The 25,139-nt window shown below is 41.1% G+C and overlaps 1 protein-coding gene across 1 annotated transcript in view; it reads left to right on the top strand.

Moving 5' to 3' along the window:
* Nucleotides 1–25,139, top strand: part of LOC122969699 (ephrin type-A receptor 7-like) — a 154,523-nt gene that overhangs the window by 106,444 nt on the left and 22,940 nt on the right. Inside the window, exons 6-8 of the mRNA XM_044335620.1 lie at nucleotides 14,749–14,873; nucleotides 17,065–17,386; nucleotides 19,039–19,147. Coding sequence (XP_044191555.1) covers nucleotides 14,749–14,873; nucleotides 17,065–17,386; nucleotides 19,039–19,147 — 556 coding nt within the window. The remainder of the gene's footprint in view (nucleotides 1–14,748; nucleotides 14,874–17,064; nucleotides 17,387–19,038; nucleotides 19,148–25,139) is intronic.

The raw sequence follows: 25,139 nt of genomic DNA, 5'->3' as shown, positions 1-25,139 counted from the left end.
AGTGTGTTTTTTCTGACTAATTGGAAATTAGCTTAGAAAAATGTGCTACATAATGAATGGAGCATTGCCAGTCAAATGTGAGTGCTGAGATGGCAGCACTTAGTATAGTTCTCTGGTTAGTTTCAAGTGAGTTAAGGGCTGATATAACAGTTCATTTATAAAATCTTGATGAGGGAAGTAAGAGGTTTGTATGTGAATTAAAGCACGGGATCTTTTAGCTGGTGTGTTGAGGTTCATGTGCATCTGTGCATACAAAGAGGATGGATTTAAGTAGATTGATGTTGAGTATTTATAATGAATGTGTGTGTTTCTCAGTGACCCAGATTCTCTTGTTGACCAACTGTAAATGTTATGCAAGTGTAACATCTGGACATCTGGACCACATAGGGTGACTGAGAGGCTAAAGCAGAGCTTTATGTGTGTGTAGGATGAGCCAGATCTCTGCATAACACCAGTGACATGTGGTTCAATGTTAATACAGATGCAGTTCTACTGAGTTCGGGGCTGCAATATATTAAATAAAGGCTTTGCAAAGACAATGTGTATTTATCTTTTTTTCCTCCTTCATTAACTCTTCTCAGTGTGTTTGCATTCCACTAATGGCTTTTAAAACTTAAAGCTGCATTATTTGACCACTAGGGGACAGAAAGACTGTAAAATAAAGGCTCAGAAGTACTGGCCCAACATACTGTACTGTAAACACAGAGAATCATAGGCATCCCATTTTAGTTGTATTTATGGCCAACTGAACCACAAGACTCAACCATATACTGTATTTTATGTGCAGGCCGAAAAAAAAAAAGAAAAGCTAAACGAAGGTAAAGGATACAATAAGCTGCACAAAGCATTACATCATCATCTTTATGAATCAACTGATTAAATATTAGTTTGAAATAGAACCTAAATGCAATTTTATCTTTGTCCAGGGCTTTAGCCGCTTTCTATTTGCAGTTTCCCCAAAATATTGCCAAAACAGACACTTTTTTGGAATAAAACCGACTTATGTGGTTTTGAAGATTGTTTTACAAGAATATGTGTTGTGGTGTCTCATACCAAACCCCTTTATCTGACATAAGCTGAAATATAGGATAGTATGGCTGACGCCAACATGGCTTCAACATAGCCGCCTTCAGCTCCCCAAAGGGATTTAGCTAGCCAAAACCCCAAGCTCCAAGGTTAGCGACAACACTATATCAGAAAAAGGACAAACCTGTGGTGATTATTTTTCCTGTCCCCATGGTTCTTTTCAACCTTTCTTTCTTTTTTCTCTCCCTTTCCTGTCTGTCTGTCTTGTCAGCAGTTGCCCTGACGTTGATTTGTGGTTATTATGGGGTATTAGGGTGTGAGTTGTCCCGCTAACCGTGTCATCCAGAGGGATTGGACAAGGGGTTAGGAGAGTGTGTTTGCAGGGGTTTCAGAAGACTTTCTCTGTCAGGGAGGATTTGGTATGGGGTGCTTAATGCTGTGTGTGCGTATCTGTGTGTGTCAGACAGAGAGAGAGCTTTTTTTTTTTTTTTTTTTTAAAAAGATGGTATTTGATTTAGAAATGTGCTTTAGAATTACTTTTCGTGTGTCTTGTCTCACCTCTCCTGTCTTTGCTAGCCACGCCAGCTATTGTCAAAAGACCTGTGGTTCTCCACACATGACCAACAGAGCACAGTTCAGATCAACAGCTAACCAACTAAACATGACCTAAACCCTCTCGTGTGCTCTCTACAGTGGACAGTTTTCCTTTCTGTAGGGGCTGGTGAGGTAGTGCTGTGTGTGGATGTGTATGTGTGTGTGTGTGTGTGTACACAAATCGGTTTGTGTTAGAGGACTGCAGTGGGGTTTGGATTCTGCTCATCTATATCATGCATGGGGTATATTTACAGTAATGCTGACATATAATCAATGTGAGATATGAGGCGTACTATAAATAAAATTGATGAAAGGAAAATTCATATATGAAAATATGAGAGACGATTATTATGACTACTAGATTTTACAAAGCATGTAAACTTTTAGTACACTCAAAATAGGGTAATAAATTTTAAGTTTATTTGTTATTCAACTTCTCTGTTTTTCCACTTTATATTTATTGTTGTGTGTGTATTTGGACTAGTCATATAGTAGGTGATATGAATTTTGTTCAAACACCAGTAAAAGTACACAAAATGGCATCTCTAATCCATATCTGATCTGTAAACAATACCACTGTCACCGCTGCTCTGAAGTATAATGTTCCAGCATCCAGTTTGTATCTGTTGCCAAGGAAACCAAACAAAACTATCTGAAAAACAGGGACACAATCCATACAATTTTCATCCAGTACCCACTGCCTTAAACATATATCTTATTTTTGTTGGAGGATATGGCTGACAGATTTTCAATAGAAAACGTTGTTGCGGGTGGGAGTGATCAGAGTCTTTGCACGCTGTGAAGTGAGGGAGCTCATCTGCAAGAGCAAGCGGTAATGGTTGGAAATCCTGTGCAGCCTGGTCAGGCACAGAATTGAAAAAAAAAACCCCATTCCTTCCATGGACTTCAACCTCGTGTCAGTACATGTGTGTGTGCTCCTCCACAGCAAGACTTTACACCATCAAAACTCACTGACCTTTATAAATACTGCAGCAGGGATTTGGAACAAAGCTAACACGCACCAGCACACACCTACACTCTCTCATGCCACCTCATCATCTCTTTATTACTTTCTACTTTTTTTTTTTTTATCTCTGTGTCCCGATCTCTTCTTTTTTTACCCTCTATTTCCTTCCTAATTTCCCCCACCTTATCCTTTCCTGCTCTCCCCATAAACTCACTATTCTTAGACGGCAATTTCTCTCCCGACTCCTACCTCTCCATCCGCAACCGCTCTTGACATGATCACCACTGCCCCCATCCTCCTCATCTCTCAGCTTCTCTTTTCCCCCCATCTTCTCTACTGTACCATATTTGTTTTTCTGGGCATGGTAAGCTTGTTAGCAGTGGGTGGTATGATTTAGCTGGCAGCTGAGGGCCAAGAAAGCCTGAGGATTTAAGGGCACAGTCTGATTGGAGAGAGAGAAGGGGTGCTATATTACAGCCAAAAAACCCAACGACATACATAGGCACACAGGGGGGCCAATTTACATCTACTGTATGCATATACTAAGATTTTTCTTTCTTGGTGGATAAAAAGCATCTGAAACGACATTTAAAACCTTGTGACATTAAAACCAAATACAAATTGAATTCTTTGAAAGCATCTCCTCAAACGGGATGCTTGCACATTCACAGCGCCTGGAGTGGATTTCTCCCAAACAGATGGGGTTTTATCAGGACTCTCCAGGCCACCAAGGGGTAGGGGGGAGTTTTGCACGGTGTGTCAAGGATGGATGGATGGATAAAAAGGAAGAGGGAGAGAGGGGGATAGAAACATGGCTTGAGTTGCGTGAGGAGATGGGGCATGGGCTGGGTAAATGGGGGATCAGTTTTGCCCAGGGCTCATGGGGCCCCTTATCCAGCTGTGGATTAGGGATGCCTATATCTATGTATGTGTGTGTGTGTGTGTGTGTGTGTGTGTGCGTGCATCCGTTGTGCATGCACCAGGCTATGCGTGTATGACAGCCACATTTTCATGTGTGTGCTTTACCATGCTTGCATGCCATAAGCTCTGTGCATGAGTTCATGTGTGATTTGTGTGTGCGCAAGACAGGATACAATAATGACATCATGGCTCAGCATTGTTCAGCGTATGTGTGTGTTTGTGTGCATGCGTGTGTGATGGAAACACACTTGGTTGAAGGTGTTGGACCCCAGTGGTACATCCAAAGCCCTTTAGCTGAGGCAGAGAAGAAGAGGGGGGATGCAGGAATGCTGTAGAGATGGGGTGGAGGTGCGGGTCAGAGAGGAGGAAGGATTGACATTTCAATATCCTGAGAGGATTACTGGCCGGGCTTTAGATGGCCGGTCCCCGTGGAGTTACATGGGCCTGAGAGATGGACGCATAAAGGGAGGAAAGGAGGAAGGGATGAATATAGAAGTGAAGGGACAGGGAGAGGTGAGCGGTGTTGCATTGTGAGCAGAATGCCTTGTGGATGCAGAGGAGAAAGTGGCTTGTGTGAAGAGCAGAAGCAAAAATGCACATTTTCTCAAAAAATGGTGTGCATACAGTGTAAAGTTTTGTCTGAACTATCTGGCATTGAGGTGCTTCAAACAAATAAAGTTATTGCATGTGAATAGACGCCAGTAGAAGACAGGAGTGCAGTAAGTATAGAGGCAGAAGGGGAACATAAAAAGTCAAAGAAAACTAGAAGCAAGTGAGGAAAGGTGAAGCAAGCTGTGCAGGATATGTAGTGTAACAATACAGGAGAATAAAGCTGTAAAGTTGAAGGAAGTGAAAATGAGAGAGAATGTGGTAGAATCCTGGTTAGAAATATGAAAACTGTATGTTTGAAAGATGGAAGAAAGATGGAAGAAGAGATGCTAAACAAGAAGAACTCCGATTGACTTCTGAGTACACGTTTCAGTTTGACTATTTGAATATTTATAAGTTTGAAACAATTTCGGATCACGCCTTCTAGCCATTGTGACAGAGACAAACTGTCAGGCAATGTTTTTTTTTTTGTTTTTTTTTATTTCCTTCCTCGAATGAGAGCTCCTCAACTGTCAAAGTGCAAAACTCTGCTTCTTTGTCATTGAGTTTCCAATAGCTTTTTTTTTTTTTTTCTCCTCACTTTCACACCTCTCTACCTTCTCTCCCCTCATCTCCGCCTCCAGTCCTCTGCATGGAGGCATTTGGATCCTTTTTGCCTCCTTAATTAGAAGTGATGGGAAGGTGAGGCTTCAGCAGGCACCAAATGAATAGAGTCATCAAGCTACTTTTCAGGACTATAGCCCAGCCACTTAAGACGCTTTGTCATCCTGTGATGGGAATTTTAATTGCCTACCTCTTGGCTTATAATTGGAGTCTATGAAGAGGCACTCTCAGGGTCTTTAGTATCTGTGCTTTGTATGTGGATTTATAGGCTGTTTCTTGTTGTTTAGAGAATTGTGGTGTTCACTTAAGAGACAAAAATAAATCTTGGAGGTAGATGATGAAACACACACGCACTGTTATCTCATAATCAGAGTATAATACAGGGCTTGAGGGCTGTCTTTGATGCACGTCTTTGCCAAACCCCTCTCAGGAGGGGAGAGAAACGGGTGAGAACATAAACCCTTATCATCGCAAAGAGACTAGAAAGAGAGGTTCAAACTTCAAAATCATCTTTCATTTTTTTTCTGTTTAATACCTTGTAAGGTCTTTATTGCGCCTCCGTTGAGAGAGAGAGCTCGGGTGTGTTTGTGCGTGCCGTGTTTGTTTTATACGGGGTTTGTTGCTGGAGGGCAGGCGAGGTTGACGACGTCCTGCTGTGCGAAAGAGAGCGAGAAGGTTGTGCAGCTGTCTTTCTGAATGACAGCGCACTCCTCTCGGATACAACAGTAGGTGGGTCACACACAGTTCAGCTCATCAGACCAATGTTGCGCACACACAAACACACACGCTCTCACTTATTTCTCATTCACTGAAGCCTTGCTTTTACATCATTTTCAAACAATTGTCTTCAAAACAATATATGCGGTATACATTATACAATCCCTGACTTTGAGTATTTATGCTTATGTGTGTGTTTTTGCCTTACAAATACACAATACTTTGACTCTGCAGTCCCACTCACATTCTCCAAAACCTAGCATACACTTAATGCGATCACCTCCGATGTCAACATGTTTGACTGCACTTGAACTATGTGTCAGAAAGTGGATGTTGAGATGTGTGCATGCGTGTGCATGCATTTGCAATCCTTGCAAGTCTGTCAGGGCAGATAGAGCTTTCTTCGCCTTCTTAGCCAACCTCCTGCAGCAGGCTTGGGTCAGTCACTGTGTTTGTGTGTGTGTGTGTGTGTGTGTGTGTGTGTGTGTGTGTGTGTGTATGTGTGTGTTTGTGTGTGGCCTGGCTTTTTATTTGTCGGAGGCTCCGGGTTGAGGCTGTCTGGCTTAATGGACATGTCGTGATCAGACCTTGCCTCTCCCTTTAGGCTAAAGCACATCGGGCCAAAAGAGTGTTCTGAATCAGTGTGTGCAGCTGTCAAGAGCAGTTTAAGCAAGTCGGCCCCAGTCGCCCTCCTCTGTGTGAGATGCCAAATTTCAGTAAATGCAGAGCCAACAGGTTATCTGTGGTTTTTGACATACAGCAGCTCCTTGTGTTTTCTCTTTCTTGAAATATTGAATAATCTGATCCAACAACGGTCACTCATGCCGTTTGTAATTGGATGTATTTTAACATTGTCAGGGTGCAGACATGCTTCATCCTTTCATTGTAAACTTATATTCAGGACCTGGTGTTTCTGCGTAGCTGGATTATGTTGATCAGGCCCTTCTGAATATGTCATATGGCAGGAGACTCTCTGTCCCGCTTGCTTGTTCGCTCACCCACCCACCTACTGACTGACACATTTAATCAGGCTATCACTGAGACTCTCTTCTTTGTTACACACACAGAAACCCTTTTCTCACACACAAACACACACTCAGACACACACACACCTTGGTGGATCATGTCCCTGCAACATATAATCTTGTAGTTTAGATGGAAATGTGCCCTATCCAGGTGTATTCCCCACACCGAATCCTCCCCCTCGCAGACCAAAATATCCAAATTTGTATGTGTGTATGTGTGTTTCACCTCTCTAAACACTTTCCCTCCTCTTTTTTTTTCATACACTGATATGCATGATAATAACCATAGATAATACCTGTCTCTGACTGCATCTGCTCACCTCGCCTCTGAGGGAGGATCCTGGATAATATAATTTTTTTCCCTTCCTCCCTCTTGCCTCCAATCTTCCTCTCCTACTGTTTTTCTGTCTTATGCTCCTACTTTGATTATTTTGAGTTGTGTCTATATGTATTTGGAATGAGGCGTCCATGCGGTCGAATGCTGATAGGCCAGATTAGACAGTGAGTGGTAAGCGGGGACAGGTTGCCAGATAGCGCACCACCGCTGGCGCAGGCTGATAGCTACAGATTAAAACAGCAAGGCCTGCTGCAAGATAGTGAGACCTGGGTGTGGTAGCTGCTCTCATAAACAGCATCATTAGATTGGGACGCAATCACATGCATGCACATATAGCCACCTGGTGAACCTCAAAATGGTACTGGTAGGATGCTGTGACTGTGAGAGTAATTGGCGGGAATCGTCTGTAAGGTTTGTTTCAAGTGTCCAAATGTTTGTGCAATTTTACATGCCAGCTTACTTTAGCAGCCACCTTAGAATTTTTTTTCTGATCTTGCAGTTAACTGTGTATTTTTGTACATAAAATGTTGTACTTGCATGTCCTAAAATGACGCTTTACAGGAATAATGTTGTATATTTGCCCTTTCACCCACACCATTATGTAATTATATATTATATACAATATATACATTAATTACAAATGTTAATAGATTTGTCATTCAAATCTGAGGGATTTTAATTGTCAGTGATTTCATCACAACAGCTAGATGCAATTCTACAATTCCTACCTTTTTCCTTGCATCAAAGAGTTGCTGAAAACCTGCCTTTAATTTACCCATACAAGGCATGAAGTGCAGTGCAAGGTTACTGTCTGAGTAGAACAAGGATACTACATTATTTCTCCACTCCAGTGATCCTTGGAAGTGTGCAGCGGTGGATTCTTGCTTTAGTCTGTCAGCATATTTGATGTTGTTCTAATCTAAGTGAAATCCTGTGAGGAACTACTGTCAATTTAAAAGTAAATGATTCATTTTCTAAAAAAAAATACATATTATTAATTGATCAAAAGTCTCATTGACTTGGCATTTGAGATTAAAAAATCTCTCTTACAAGAGCCTCTTGGCCCTGTTAATTGTTCTGCTGCCTGTCAGCAGAACAATTAACAAGGTTGCAGACATGAAAAAAAAAACAATTTATGGTGAAAATAAAGAATAAATTACAGAATCATAAAATGTTATCATCTACAGCCAGATGTGCCCAAATCCAAGTCATTTAGAATTACTTTAAATGCATCCAGTGAGACCAGCTCACTAGACGCATTTAAAGTACGAGGATTCAGGTGATTTTGCAACTGATTCCAAGTGTAACGGGCATATGTTACACAAGCAGGGGGAGCAACATACTTAAACGCCATTTTCCCGGTTCAGTACAGATTTTAGGGAGAGATAGTAGGAATAAGTCCTCAGAGTGAAGACAGTAACTCCCCATAGTTTTCTAAAGGATGTAGATCTGTAGGTAAGATGGAAGCAGACCAAGAATGGCCTCATAAATAAGAATATGCCAATGGTTAAGTGTATATGTGATATGACAAGGCAGATCAACCAACCCGAGCATACAAAGAGCAATGGTGAGTAAGGGTTTTAAGATTTGTAATTAACCTCAGTGCTCCATGGTAGACAGTATCCAGTATCCAGCGCGTGTAGGTATTGTGAAGATGCATGCATGCATATAACATCACCATAGTCCAGCACAGACATAAAGGTGGCAACAACAAGTCTCCTTTTGGCCTTTGGAAAAGCAAGACTTGTGTCTAAACTAAGAACCCAATTTCAACTTCAGTTTTTTCAACCAACTGCTGAATGTAAGGCTTAAAAGAGAGATAGAGAATCATCTATCACGATTCCTAGATATTTGTACAGACAGAGATACAGACTCAATCTCAGAGCCCTGAAAAAGTTGTGATAGATGGATGGTTCAGTGGCTTTGATTTTGCATTTAGAAGCATCATCCTGTAGACATAAGCTGAAAAAGAAGTGAATAAAAGTGAAAGTTATCCACGCAACTCCTTGGCCATTTGAAACTTTAATGACTTTATTAAAGAAATGCACAGGAAAATGTACACTCCACTGGGATTTTGGATCCATTGACAGAAATGCTTGCGGCAGCAGGTGTATAAAAAGCCCCTGGGACAGCTGAACCAAAAGAAACTAAATGTTCCCACTCCTCCGCTGTCAGTCACATAAATCGTTGCACCATCCGTTTAACCCCAGGTAGAAGCCAGTGGTGCTGTGCCCAGAGGGAATGGAGCTCTTGCTTCTCTGTTAACCCTTTGAACATGAACAGACTTGACAGATACAGCTCTCTTAAATCACTCCCACCTGTGACTTTAGAGCTACACACTCTACCATCTTGTCTGTTCATCCCCGAACACACGTGCAGTCACTCACCGTTTTTTAATATGCGTATGCACACAGAAGCGCGTAAAGTATGCAGCGGAGATGGTGAGAAGCAGAACAATGAAACCCCCTCCTGACAAGATGGATGTCATCTAGGCAGAGGCACAAACAGGCCTGCAGGGAACAGCGGATTCCCCTGAGAACCGAGCTGGAGAAGGAGCTGTGTCGGGGAAATGGAGAGATAAGGAGACGAAGAGACAGTGAGAGAGAATTTCCAGCAAGAGGGCCCCGTGGAAGTGAGGAAGAAGAGGGGAAAAAAGTCAGAATGACTGCGAGATGTTCAGCCCTGCCTGTGCCGTCGCCCCTGGGGAGAGCGGCTCCTCTGCCTGTCTCCTTTGATAACGAAACAGAGATGCCAGTTGCACCTCAGCTGCCTCGGTACACATGGATGCAAGAGCCTACAGCGGCGGCTGCCATTTTGTGCCAAAGTCTATTCATAGATCTACCTGCCATAGAGACCTGTGCTAGAGCCGCCACATAACCCCCAGTGTCTGCATAATGACAGGCCTGTAGTGGCGTTGGGTATCGAGAAACAGTTTTGAACTGGAACTTATAGGAGCCTTTGGATTCTTTAAGAAACAAGCTTTTCAATTCCACTTGTCAGTTATTGAAAGCAAAGTTAGGACCAGCTGTGTTTCTGTGCCAGAGCACGTGTAACAGTAATGATTGAGAAAGTTTAGTCACTACAAGAAAATATCTTGCATGTTACAATATTTGTCGAAATACTGAAGTGATACCGCAGTGTTGCGTAAGAATGCAGCGTTTTTCATGTCCTCAGTTGTCATAATGTTCCACAATCCACTGTTAGTGTATCCAACTCATGTAAAAGGCAGAAAATACTTAAGGTGTGCATGACTGTATATAAGGTATAAGGTAGAAACTTTAATGTGTCATAATTTATGCAGAGTTGGTGTCAAATCTATTTAAAATAAAGACAATTTTTGATTTTCACATATTGAAACGTATAGTTTCTCACACAAATAACATGAAAATAATCAAAACCAGTTTGCAACAGCAACTGAATTGATAAGAAGAACCAGAAACCGAATTTATATAATCTCAATGATACCCAGCTTCAGCCTGTACTCGCAGGCTACGTAAGTTTAATCACTGAGAGGTACAGCTGTTTGCTTCCTGGTTGCCGTTGTGTGCCAAACTCCATCTATTATACCTCCTCATGCTTCACTTTTCTTTCTCATCATAGTGTCCCTTTGAAGTCTATAGACCATTATCTGTATCAGTGATTGGTATATGTACTGCAAAGGTTTCATAATGGATCTTATCAGAAGCTACTGTATATGTCTTTGTGACGAGTGCCTCTTCCATGTGATTTCGGCGGTATGATGAGGCTTTGAAAACGTCTGCTGTGCACTTCCACAGCAAAGCTGGAGAGGCTTATTGCCCACAAGGCCATCACCTCTTCTATATTACTTGTGAAAATCACTGTGCAATTGTGTGTGTGTTTTTGTTTGTGTGCGTGTGTGTGTACATGTGAGTGCAAAAGCCATTTCAGACGGCAGACGGCATCGATTTCTTCCTCTCAAATACAGCGCCAAACCCAACGCCACCCACCATTTGCTGCCATACACTCTTGTGTGTGCGTTGTGTATCGGAGAAGAAGTGGGCGTATCGATACTCGTGCCTGTTTGCATGTCTTGGAAGCTATTACATCCACCAGAGTAGTAATTAGTACTCAATAGCTGTGTGCAAATACTTCATAGCTACTCATGATATCAAAATTTGCAATGTCAGTAGGCAAATTTTGTTGGTGAAAGGTGTGCAAAATTGACAAGCGTGAAGCTGACAGGAAATAAATAAATAAATCTCATCTTTGTGATTAGTTGTTCTCAGAGGACATTTTCTAGACAGTGTGACAGGTAATAAAGTGTAAGTAGCAGAATCATACACCAGCAATTTCAAATTCTGATGCATTTTTTCAATAATCTCATAATAAAGTATGTTTTAAGAGCTTGTATAAACTTGTGTTCATGCATATGGAGTAATGCACATTGCATGGTATACACTAATAGCAACAGTGAATTTCTCAAGGGTGCAGAAATGTACTTTGGACGCCAGTTTGTCTGCCATAGCGATTAGAGACCACTTCTTCCCTGCTGCAGAGGTGGAAACACCACCTTAAGCGATGTCTTACTTTTGTATTCGTGCATGTGCACCAATAGAAAAATTGTCCACACTTGTTTTTTTTTTCTGTGCTTGATTGAGCTGTGATGTGATCTGGGGTTTGGAGGCAGGCACCAGTCCTATGCATAATTCAGCATGCAAGGAAGGAAAGAATAGCAAACAATAGCCTGCAGTTGTAGACGGGGAGAGCAGGTTGACACTGTGTTCTTGGTTTAGTGTGTTAAGCTGAGTTTCTCTTTGTGTTTTGGGGGGGCACTCTGAGAAGGAGAGGGTGTCTGCTAGAACTTCCTACAATCATGCCCTCTTTCTTTTTTTCTTTCTCTGTATCTTTTCCTATCACTGTCCTTTTCACTTGCACATCTCACATGCACATTTTATACTTTATACTTCTTTCCTGTACATGTAATATGTTCATACTTTCAAAATGCCACTAACTGGCATGTTTAAAGTTTTCTGGACATCATATTGTAAGTATTTAAAGATTTTTTTTTCACACACAACCAATATGGACCTGAAAGATAAGCTACAGTATGTTTCAGAGCATCTCAAGTAAAGCAGTTATCTCCTGAGATTGTATTGCGTTCACCATTGCGATATGTCAGTCTCATTTAAGTTTCACAGTAGTTCTATTTGGATGCATCATGTTATGAGGATGAACTAATGAGGTGGAGTGATTCACTTTCATATTTGTACTATTTCTGTAGGCCAGTGTTTCCACTGATGAAATAATGTAAATTAAAGCTTTCATTACACAAGAGCTTAATTTGTGTGATTAAATATTGCCTCGAGACATGTTTTAAGCCATATAGAAATACTTTGCTTTGAATTTTAATTTGTGTCTAATAGGGTCTTTCCACAAAAAGTTCAATTACCTTTTAAAGATAATTTTAATATTTATTCCTCCTCCCTCATTGAAAAATCCATCATCTAAAAATATGCAAAAATTGTCCGTTCCGAAAGTTTAACTACTTGACACAAGATGTCTCCCACTTCATTGAGAAGTCCATTCTCGGTGTGTGCTCTAAAAGTTTGAAGTTTCCACCTTACACATGCAATTAAGTTGCATAACGGACCACACTTAGCTTCCAGACTCGTGACTATGATGTCACAAAATCATGCTCTTTTTGTACTCGTGTGATGAATGTGAAAACGGCCTTCTAGTGTCAAACTCTGCACGTACGTCATTCTGCACAGTGAAACTCAGTCATCCAAGTGAGGTCACCATAAGAAATACTTGTGAAATGCACAAAAAAAAGCACAGTAAAAACGTGCAACAGGTTGGCTTTTTTAATCATTTTAAGAAGGTATTGTGCCTACATTAATGACAGCATAGTAATTTTCGTGGATTACTAATTGCAACTGCAGTGGCTTAACGGCACTGAATCCACTTGAATTATTTTTTTAATGAAAAGAAGTTATGTTGAATCATTAATCTGTTTACTAGATTTCACATTATGATTCTGCATATTCAGATTTTTAACAAGCTGGTATAAAGACAGAGCTGCATTCATACTGTACACCATTTGTGAGACAATCCCACACACACACACACACACACACACACACACACACACACACACACTCAGGCCAATCATACAGCTTGAATTTTCTTCCTCCTCCAGTCTGCCTGATTGGGCAGACATAAAAAGCAATGATAGTTTCTGCACTCACTGGCCTGACTGATACGCACAAACACACACGTACGGCTACACACACACATCTTTCCTTCATGATACAAAAAGTCACAGAAGTCACCATGAATAATGGATAATACCTGTGTGTTCAGAGACATCAAAAAACAGACAGATGGAGATGGACAGCGAGAGAGAGAGAGAGATACAGACAGATCGAGTGTGTCTTTGTTCCGCTGCCTAAAATGACGGTATTATCTTCCTGTTATCTTCTCGAGAGGAGGACAGAAGGAGAAGAAGGAGCTGTGCAGATGCTTTGTGTGTGTGTGTTTGTGTGTATGTGGAGGATGTTGTGTGTTTACATAGTTTTGCTCATGTATGAGTGACAGGCAGAACATATTCATTAGTGTGACATATTCATTAGTGTGGCCGTTTTCAATAGAGGAAAAGAGATGAGGTGTCGGTGAGAGGTCAGGAAAGAGATGAGCAGAGAGTGAGAAGAGCACAAAAGATGAAGCGAGTCAACTGACGGGGAGAGAATGAGAAAGCGAGAAAAACAGATGAAAAACAGGAATAGCATCGGGGACAGAAAGAAATGGCAGGAAATAAGGAAAAGGGACTTCAGTGCCATAGAAAATCTGGAGGCGTTTAAGTAAGTGGAAAACAGCAATAATTATCATTCAGTACTAAAAAAGATGACAGAAAACACCCTTTAGACTCCCCTGCTACTAAACCTAACCCTAATGGCCTTAATGGCATCGCTCCTCCCAAACATGAAGGCCGTTTGACTAAGCTAACTGCACCCCTTTATTTTTCTTAGTCTTTTTGAGTGACAACCCATTTTGCTTCTTCATTAAACATGGCATAATTAGCACTTAAGCAAGAGTGGGTGGTGCTTACTGATTATCATACTATGCGCTGCCTGTCATTTATTGACAGAGAAACAAAGGACTGGTCTTTCCGTAGTAATGATATTGTTTGCTTTGCAAGCTAAATTTGGAAAGCACCTTTTCGTCTTCCCTTTTGTTCCCTATCGTAATCAAAAAGAGAACTATCTGTCAGGATAAATTTCACCGCCCGCTCTCCTAGATGGAGTCAGAAAAAGTTCTGAGGTCATTTTAATTGAGAGACTCTGAGAGGAAACGGGGAATCCGGATCAGGAGCGTCTCCATCCGTTAGTCTTGTGTCGATACAGACTTCAAGTCAATCCATATCTGTAGTGATCTATTGTCAGTCCCAATGTACCGACCCAAGCTCTGTTCAATACCACACACACATACACCGTCAAAGACAAAGAAACGTATGCAGTGTGTGTCCATTCATGGGACTTTGAGTCCGATGAAGTTGTCGTCTCTGACACGTCTCCACTTGAATAATTAACCCGTTACCTCTCTCCTACCTATTTCTGTGCTGTTTCTTTCTCTCTCTTTGTTCCTTTCCTGATAGGAGATCATTGTTGGACTTTCCCATCTGCTCTTTAATGCCCACACTCCACATTTCTTTTGCTGTCTTGCTTCAGATCTGAAAATACTTTAGGGTATACTAAGTATATCAGTGCTAGCCTTCTGGCAAAATCCACCCTGAAAGAGAATTCACTGTACAGTATTCCTCTGTTGACCTTTGTCTGCACAGTCAAGCTCTGTGAAAACTGGAAATATCGGAGGGTAATTACTGTTTCTGATGTCCTTGAGGAAAGTTCTGAAGCTATTGTGTGTATATTGAATGAGACTGGAATTCCCAAGCTCACCTCTCTGTCTTCTCCTCTTTCTCTCCCTTGTAGCACCATCTCTGATAAGTGAGCTGCGAGCAGAGAAGATCGAGCAGAAGAGCATAACGTTGGTGTGGCGGGAGCCTTCCTACCCAAACAGCAGCAGGACTGAATATGAGGTCAAATACTATGAGAAGGTAAATACACTGTTATATCAGTATGTGATATCTATATCTAAAATCTAGTAGCCTATTGGTTGAGCATCAGTTTGTGTCCGTTGAGATAGCATACACCCCCAAATCCACCATGGTGCACTATGCTAGTTTCCTAGCATAAACCAACACTGGTGGCTTACCAACGTCAACTGCGGAAAGTGATATATTGATAGTTGTTGTGTGACTTTGGTGTAAATCAGAGATGGTGTTTTGACATCTCTTTCCACTTGATTAAATCCTTGTCTTGAACTGTTAATCATTAATATATTGTTCAAAAATCATGTACTTTATAGTGCATATTAAGCGCCACTGACGTATGAGCCTGAGTCTGTATTCCTGCCACATTTTCTTATGCTTTTATGGATAACCACTGTAATTTCATCCGCCTTATCACACTCATTTAACATAGCACTTAGTCAGATTGTGGCCACGCCGTCAACTGTCATCAGTCTTCACAGTAAATCTGTCATGCACGTAAACCACAGCTGTCACGCTCTCGCTTCTCCGTTTTCATACGCTGCGTTTTCTAGCAATGCCAGGTCTTTGTGTTTGGCTGTGTCACACTCTCACCCATTTTCACACCTCCCTCTCTTCTCTATGCTTCACCATATTTAATAAAGCCCCGCTCCTTACTGCTCTACTCCCACATCTTCAGAAAAAAAAACAAAAAAAAAAACAAGAAAAGATTCAGTAGAAGAGTGGGCTAGGAAAGAAATGAGAAAACAGAGGAGATAACAGGGAATTTTCGAAGGAATGAGATGCCTCTGCGATGACCGAGGGAGAGAAAAGGTTGGAGAGTATTAGGGACGGGGAAGATGACTCGGTGGAGAGATGGTGATAGAAATGATGGAAGATGCTTTGAGAGACTAGAAACAAAAAGAAGGAAGCAGATGAGGGAGAGAGTGTAAGGGATAGACAGAGTAACAGAGTGAGACAGGAAAAATGTTAAAGGCCATGAAATGAAAAGGCAATACAACTACACTGAAAAAGAGTCCATTTAAAGGAGATAATATGGCTTTGCTTAGTCAGTGTATTGCCTTTTTTTTTTTTTATCAAGATACAGCTTTACAGTATGGCTCCACATAATGCTTACTGATATTTTTTAAAAATTACAAACATATGAGCTGATTCATCTGAATCATAACATTGACTATTAATGTGACTGATTATGTGCAATAATGAGTTTATTCATAACTTGATATAGCAAATATTACAAAGCGTCATTTCTGTGTTTCCTTCTTTTTCATCCACTCGCCTCTTCATCTCTCCTTTTTGTCACATATTAGCTCGCTCCACAGGAGTCACTCATTATAGAGTAGTTTCCACTCTTTTTCTCAGTTAATCTCTCTTTATTTCCCTCTGCCTGCGTCCCTCTCTCTCTGACTTTTTCTTTCTTTATTCCCTCCGGATGCAATTCTATTCTCGGACTTACTGTAATGAAAAAGTCATACACCCGTTACCTCATGCGAGCGGCGTTGTGCACACATGACCACACTCGAAAACTACACTCGCTTTACCTCTTAATACCCTCGCATGTAAATCAGATTTATCATCACAGCTGTTATACGAGCTCGATCGGAGTGATCTTATTGATATGCGGAGGGAGGACATGCAAAGATACAATGAGGACTGTTTGTTGAAACAAGGCAGAGATTGCGTCGAACAGGCAAAAACAAACATATCAGACAACAAGTGGAGTCATTATGGTAATGTGTGTCACCTACTCACTGCAGCCATTGTGCCCACTTGTGCAAAGTGTGACTCATTCTCACGGATGGAAACAGATGAGCGTTAAAGAAATTATTATTATTTTCTAAAGATCTCTCAAATTATTCGATTCATGCAATTATTAGTGTCTGTACTTAATTTTTTTTTTTTTCCTCCCAAAGGGCAGTTTTGATACTTCTCAATTAAAAGCAGTTCAACTACTGCCAAACACTCTCACTCTTAAACTTTGTCTGACTCTTTGAAACACTGTGCAACAAATGAGACATAACCAAAGCTCTTGATTTGGTTACAAAATTGTTTCGCATGTCCTCCAGCATTACAAACTGTGCCTTGGAATGAACAAGGCATCTCACAAATGGATTCCTCCTACTCGTCTCACTTCTCCTCCTGCTGTTCAACTCTGTCTTTGTTTCCCTGTCTCTCACATCGCTTTCTGTCTCCACAGGAACAAAAGGATCAGAGTTATTCTACTGTGAAGACTGCTGCCACACGGATCAGTGTCAACAACCTCAAACCTGGCACCACATATGTCTTCCTCATCCGCCCGATCTCCACGCCGGCACCCTCCTCATCCCTGTCCTCCTCCCCTCTCTCATCCTCCTCTTCTTCTTCTTCTTCTTCTTCTGCCTCCTCCTCATCCTCGTCTTCTTCTTCTTCTTCATCATCCTCCTCCTCATCATCATCGTCCTCCTCCTCCTCCTCCTCCCCGCCGCCCATCGACTATGGAGCATACAGTGCTCCCCTGGAGCTGCAGACACTTGGCGAGTGTGAGTAGCCGTTTTACGCCTCCCCCCCCCCCCGCCTTCTCCTCCTCACTTTCTCTCCTTTCTCTTCACTCCCTCCTCTCAGCACCACCAGGCAGATTGAGATAGGGGGTTTGTGTAGGCACCTGGCCAGCCCACACAATGAGACATGCTGCTAGAGTGAGAAGGAGAGGCAGAGGAGATGTGGCTGTGTCTGAGATATGTGTGAATATTCAACATTTTACCAGTAAGCTGTGAAATGGTTCTTCTTTGTGAAAGTTGATACCACGTCTCTCGTGCCACCCCGGTGTCTAGTTGTGACTCGATGCATTTTATGCCTTGTGCTTCTCATGAATTCTTTGTTTTGAACCTTTTAATTTGATCCAGAAAAGGGATTTGGTGAGCATTCATAGTCATATAGTCCTGAGCTGCTTCACATCATTAGGTATTGCAGGCCTGCAAAAAGATTTAAAAATATTATATTATCATTAAGCCTAATAACACGATTATGGCATTTATCTGCCAGAAGAATCCTGCATTAGACAAATGGAAATGTGCATTAGACAAATGGAAATATTTGTTGGTCGATTTTAAGCAAACTGGAAGAGTTGGCAGGTGGACAACTGTAACACAGATGGAGAAAAAAAAACTTTTTAATGAATGAAGATTAATGTTCAGTTTTATGACGATAATTAATGGCTACTGCATGCTTAGCTCTGATTCAGGACCATATATTACGCTTTACAGTGCTGTGTGAATACCTCCCACTACTCAGAGATTTCAGTCACCTATCCACTAATAAAAACCACATGGTAGGAAATCTTCCTATTGTCATCTAAGGTCCACTTACTAAACTCAATGCTATTTTTTTTGTTTGTTTGTTTTTTAAGAGGAAGAAGAAAATAACACTTAAATTCAGTCAACATTTAGAAAACACACGAAAAACAGATTAAACAGAAAATGAATTCATCTACTAGTGTCACATCCACTCCCCTACTTCATCTTATAATGAAAACTGAACAAGAATACAAAATGATTATTAAAACACCTTAGTGAGAAACCAGGTTGGAAAAAAAGTGCAAATAATGTATCCAAACATGTATAAAATAAGCATAAGATTTGATGATTACTTATCAGTTACAGTGTGAAATAGTCCTTTAATGAAATCATATGTTCTGGATCATTATAATTTAAGTTAAAAACCATGTTAAATCAGACATGGTGCAGGACTCCTTCCTCTCTGCTGCTTCAGGAGATCATGTAATGTGATGGTCTTCACTGAAACACAATGTGATGTATTGCTTCTGGTATTCTGAGTTAATTCAGTGGAGCAAAGGGTATGTATGTAGACAATAGTGTAATACAAGAGGGTCGTGTATTAATGATGTAGGGGAGGTCTTGGCTTTCTAATATAAAAAAATGTCAGTTTACCTTCCACTCTGTATATAAAATTAATTTGGCCCTCATCGCCTTTCTATTTGCTCTCATCTCCTGTTCTTGTTTACATGTAATATACAGTACTGTATGAGCCTTGCATGCCGTTGTGTTCAATTGTGCATATATAGTGTGATGATGAGCATATGCAGTGCAAAAATGCCTGTGGCTCTTTGTCCTGGCTAATAATTGGTGTGTGTTTTTATTCAGAAGCATATTCATTGATATATTTCCATTTTCAGTGGCGTTGGCGTCCAGCGAACAGAGTCCAGTGGTGATCATCATCGTCGTGTCTGTGGCTGCCCTGATTATGCTGCTCTCCATGGGAGTTGGACTGCTTATCTGGAGGAGGTAGATATGTGTATACAGACATAAACACGTGTACAAATAACGAATTCACTATCTACTATACATCCTGTCATTCTCACATTTTAATACCCTGAGCGTGTTACACAAACATACACGGACATGCACATGTGTACAAACACTCAATCATAGACTCAACCGCAGATTTCAGTCAACTGTCACACACTCCACCGTTTTAATCCAGATTACAGTAATCCAATGATAAGAAGAGTCCCTCTATGAAAGGAATCTGCAGCGATGTTGAGAGAATGGCGGAAATTACACGATCGCCAGTTCCACTCAGCGTCGTTTTAATATGCAACATAAAGAAGTCAGCTTGATAATGGGGCTGTCTGCGTCAAGGGGGGAAATGTTGGCAGGGTCAAAACCTTTTTTGATCTTTTCTAGGGGGGGTGGGGGGGGGGGTGGGAGTTCACAGTTCTTTGCTGTCTAATTAGTTTTCACATGGGGAAGTGGGAAACAGTAAAGAGATGAAAGAGAGGTTAAAGTGGTGTCACTTGTGTAACAGCTGACACATGGTTAACTCAGACCAATCATTTGCTTCATCACTTGGGCAAAGTCCAACATTCTTTTGTGCTTTTCATAATTAGAGTGGACTGTTCCGATTTATTATTTCACCAACTAAAAAAAAAAAAAAGATCTAAAGATGACTATTACAGGTGTTTAACCAAATGAATGGACTTGAAGGTGGCCATGTCTTTCTTCACTACTGCTGTGACCTCATTTTTCAGCAACTGCTTGGTCTTATTAGATCAAAATTCTTTCAACTGAAAGAGTTTCATGGTGGCAGGAAGAAACCATTCAGACTGCAGTAATCAATACAAGATGCTTTGTTTCTTTATTTTCCTAAGAAGGTTTAAAGTAGCAACCTAGAACACCAAATTCTGGGTCAATACGGGTCGATTTTAAAAGTGTAGTTCATGAATTGAAATGTGGACCTTGATCTTAAATAGTTTAGCTAAATTCGACTCATTGCTGTTAGACTTTGACTGTGAAAACATGTCAGCAGTGAAACATTTACTCTGTGTATGCACTGGCACATAGCCCACTTATGAAGACAATACAGATACATATAATGGCTAGTACACATTAGCAAGACCCTAAAAACTGTTAGAAAAAAATGGACGTAGCCACCATGACGTCACCCATTTTGTGGACTCCTGTACTGAAGCCTTGAGTTTGCATTTTGAGTAACCATATTTGGACAAGAGGGTGGAGCTGACACTAACGCTAGCTGCTAGCTGCTAGCTTGGTTTGCATGGTGTATTTGCAGTCCATGGTTAACTGTGATAATGCTAATACTAATGCTAATTTTCGCTAGTGAAAAAACAGGCTTAAAACCATTAAAACAAAACGTACTTGCTGGAAAAAATTGAACATCCAACTCCTCCAACTACAACCAAACACTGAGCAAGGCAACCAAAATGTTACAATTAACTTTCATGAACTGAAAACACACTGAAATAACGACAGCTACAGCTACGCCTATGCTCTGTGAATTGTTTCCTAACCAACGTTCGCCATGGTAGCAACTTGCCTGTGACTGCACCCACCTGTCACTCAAAGCAGCCACACCCTTAATTATACATAACTTTAAGCCTTAATAAAATTTAAACAGGTGAGTTGTTTAAAAATTCATCCCCTGTACAGTTGTCATGAGTAGGGAAATTAGCTATAGAGACCAAAACCGTTTTTTGTACCAGGCTGTAAACATGTTTATTTCTGACAGCCTCAAGTGGCCTTTCGAGGAACTGCAGTTTTTGGCACTTCAGCATTCATTTTTCAGCTCCAGAGGTTGCCGCTTGAGCAAGACCTGCCCAACTTGAACCCCTTAACTAATAAACAGTAACAGTAAAATCTTTTCTCTTTACTCTCTTTTAATGTATAGAGGTTGAATCATTATGGATGGCATCAATTGGCTATTAAGACTTGTAAAACAGAGCTTTCCAGGAAAAAAAGGGTACTTTTATCAAGATCAATTTTATATTTTATTAGAGAGAAAACCTAAATGAGAAAAGATGAGAATTAAGTGAAACTGACAGATAAAATCATGCATTGTCTAACTCCTTTATCACAGTTTGTGAGACTTGAGAGTATTATTTTGACCTCTTTTCAGACTTTCTGACAACTATTTCCTAAATTAATTTGTCTGAAGTTTATGATACTACTAAAGTAACACTCAAACACTGTCTTTGAAGTTTATGATACTACTAAAGTAACACTCCAATACTTTTAGAAGTTTATGATACTACTAAAGTAACACTCCAACACTCTTTGAAGTTTATGATACTACTAAAGTAACATTCAAACACAGTCAATCACCCAGCTACTCATTCAACACTATACCGCTATTCTGTGTCATTTCAGGCATTTTAATGCATGTGTTACTGACTTGTTTATTGCACTGAATATATCTTGCCATATACTAGCATGTTGTATTCAGTCGAGCAGATAGGGGTGAGGAGGTGGGAGGGCTGAGGGGGGAGTGCATTTTCAGCTTACCATTCCAGCCACTTTACTCTTTGACTCCTATCCAATTCTATATTCTGCCAGCTCGCCTCACACACGCCCACACAGAAAAACATGCACTCACACAGTTGCTACTGTATACTCCATCACACATGCAAGCAGATGAGTAGGGAGCACATATCTACGCCCACACAGTTACACACATACACACATGGCCAGAAAAACAATGGTTTTTTTTTTTGCTACTTCTTTTGGCTGGAACGCCACAGCTGGACCAGCCCTATAAACGTCTGCGCCATGTGTCGCCACTTCCTATATCTGTCATTTTAAATTAAAATCCCTCTAGTGTTTCATACATGGTCCAGCCATATACTAGGTTTCTACCCAGTCTTGTTTTCATTTCATTTGGCTGGTGTCCAACTAATATCCGTCCAGGGAGATTTTTCAAATGCACTGTGGAAGCATTGATTTGCATAGTTTGTGTACATTCTCTTTGTCTTCCCACGCAAACACACACAGATCTCCATCGGAGTCACACGTTAGCAGGATAAAGTAAAACAGGCCTTTTCCACAGCTGCAGCTACCTGTATACAGAAGGGATTGTGATTGAGAGACCACCAGACCAATTCAGATACACACAAACAGTGGAGTCGACCAGGTGTAGAAATGGACTGTATTCACTCACAACAGCACTATACAGACTGGTGCAGTCAGTCAAACACCGATAAAGAAATATATGGGAGAGGCGTAGACATAGACATATACACAAACTCACCCACTCACTGTAGAAACAGACAAAATATGCAGAAACTTCCTGAATCCTCAGTACACACATATACGTTCTTGCTTTGAGGAAAAGCAGCATCATCCCCTCGCGCACAGCCCAGTATTGAATAATAATGCTTATCTTTCTCTCCTTTATTTCCATCACTGCATTCATTGAAAGTGGTCTCCATTGTTCATCGCTGCTGGACCATTAACTTGCTCTTCATGTTTTGCATAGAGACAAAGAGGGGGAATGGCTTGATGCCTCAATTACCATGCTCTCGTGTTTGCAAAGACAGCCAGCTCCCGGCTACAGCTGGAGGGTCTCAGTTACATCTATCTGCCCGCTCACACAGACGCATGCAAATGAGTCCTACTGCACACACATGAAGGCATGGACGCAGGCGTTCGCATGCATTCGAGGCATGCATTACATTTATGGATATGCACGGGGATACTTTGCATGCCCCTGAAAGCCACTTAATCAGAAAATCTGACTTAATTTTTCACTGTTAATGTAAAGTACGTGTCAGCAGCTGTAAAATGTGCACATGGATTAGGTCTCCCTCTTCTTAACTATTTCTGTCGAGGTGGCACTAAAGTTCAAAACAAACACGCAGCTTACTTGCCTATTGTTTAAATGTAAGGGCAGGCAGTATGGGTGGACTCACCGCACTGCAACAGAATGTGTCGCCCTCCTTATTAGTATTTTTGCAGGTCCGAAGAAGTAGTGGCATCAGTTTTTTTCAGATTTGCTCCCTCAAATGGTGCATCCCAGCCTCTGTAGTGACTTCTTCATTTATTCGGTGATGATATGTGATATTCTCACGTGTTTTAGCTGTCACGGTGGTGAAAATTATTGTTGAGGTATAACAAAAGCCAGACTTATACAAGGCTCAGTTTCAACATGAGCTTGATGAACCACAGCTTGAAAAATTGGCTCCTTGAGACAGAAGTCAAGTGAAAAAAAAGCACATTCAGTGTAGCATTCCATGTTGTACTGTGTTTCATGCTATGCTGTGTGGTCATGTTAACATACAGCTGCACCTCCCCTATACACATTAGCATGTCTGCACCTTATGTGACTTGCTGTTGTGCGGTCAGTGTGTTATGGACTTAAAGTAAAACTCCCTCGCTGTTAAAGTAGTCATTTGGAGCCAGGACAAGGCCGGCTCTGACTATGTCGGTGCCCTAGGCGAGATTTAAATTGGAGCCCCAAAAAGTGCAACAATAGTTCCTCCAGTCCAAGAACTCGCACTAAAATGAGGTGTAACAATGATACCTCCAGCTCAGACAAATCCTCCCTGTTCTCTGGACAAAAGGCAAGTTGGGGTCAAGGTGCCATTCATATTCATACATATCATATTTCCCAAAGCTGTACAGAAGCAAGCATACCTGTCAGTAACTCACTTCGTGTCCCCCTCCCTTATTTGGTGCCCTAGGCGACCACCTATGTGGGCTATGCCACGGGCCGGCCCTGAGCCAGAACATCACTGTGACGTACATTGAAAATTATTCAGAACTCTCAACAAGAATAATGTGGGGAAATGAACTGATGGGACAAAGAAATGAATGAATACTTTGTATTTTCCTCTCTTTGAGACCTCCACACCCTATCTCATTCTTTCCTGTCACTCTCTCTCTCACACACACACACACACACACACACACACACACACACACACACACACACACACAGATACATTGGTGCCTGACAGAGTTTGATAGAACCACAGTTCCAGGGCATTGCCCAAACATTCTCCAGGAAGCCCAGGCTTGACTGGTCAGTGCAGGGATTGTTTACTCTTCACTGGCCATACCAGCTTGCATGTGTGTGTGTGTGTGTGTGTCTTGGGATTGAGTGTGTGAGTATGTCTATGTCTGGTGAGTGAGTAACAAGGTATCAGGAGCAGGAGATGGAAAAGAGATCAAGAAGAAAGGAAGAAGCGGGAATTAAAGCAGAGAGGGTCATTTCATGGGGCCATTGACTCTTGGTGACAAAAAGTGGGATTTGAAGGGGAAAAAATGAGAGTAGGAAGAGACGAGTAGGCCAAGAGAAAAGGTCTTAAGCACGGCAGTGTAGTTTCCTGTGTGTCTTGTACAGATCAGTGCTTTCATGTCTCAAATCAGACACAGACGTCTTCCATTTCAAATGTGAAAGTCATTCTAAAGTGCTCTTTATCAGTTTTGGAAATACAGCATGTAGCCATTTCATTTTAAATCAGCATTACCTCATTTGTAAGTTTGGGACTGTTAATTATTCTTAACCTTGGCTTAAAACTATAATGTCTTTATGGTTTGTGCGAGACAAAGTTTCCGAATAAAACTACTCATATCGGCAGGGATCAGCCCAGTGTAGATTTACCTGGAATAGCTCTCGGTAATAGAACAAAACAAATGTGTCAGTGTTTTAAATCTTACAAACGAGTTGTTCTAATGGATAAAATTTATGATGGATAAAACTTAAAGTGGCTTTATGAAATTCCCTAATTTTCCATGTATTTTGCCCCACATAAGTCTGTGCCGGCCCAGTTCCTCTCTGCTTACCTGTCAGCTATGATTCTATTTCTACTCTAACACCCATTATTCATGTTATTTCCATAACTGCACTTTATTTTAGATGAGAATTCAGGTAAGGCGAGGAAAGAGCAGGCAGTGAATAGACTAAATTTACATGGCGTCTGTTCCCTTTTTTTTTTTTGCTTTTAAAGCTCTCCTGAAAACAGGAGTGTGAGTGAGCTGT

This window comes from Thunnus albacares, chromosome 19 (genome assembly GCF_914725855.1).
Source record: "Thunnus albacares chromosome 19, fThuAlb1.1, whole genome shotgun sequence".
In the NCBI taxonomy this organism is placed as follows: Eukaryota; Metazoa; Chordata; class Actinopteri; order Scombriformes; family Scombridae; genus Thunnus; species Thunnus albacares.
Note: the sequence above shows the minus strand (reverse complement) of the source record. Positions and strands in the feature narration are given on the sequence as shown.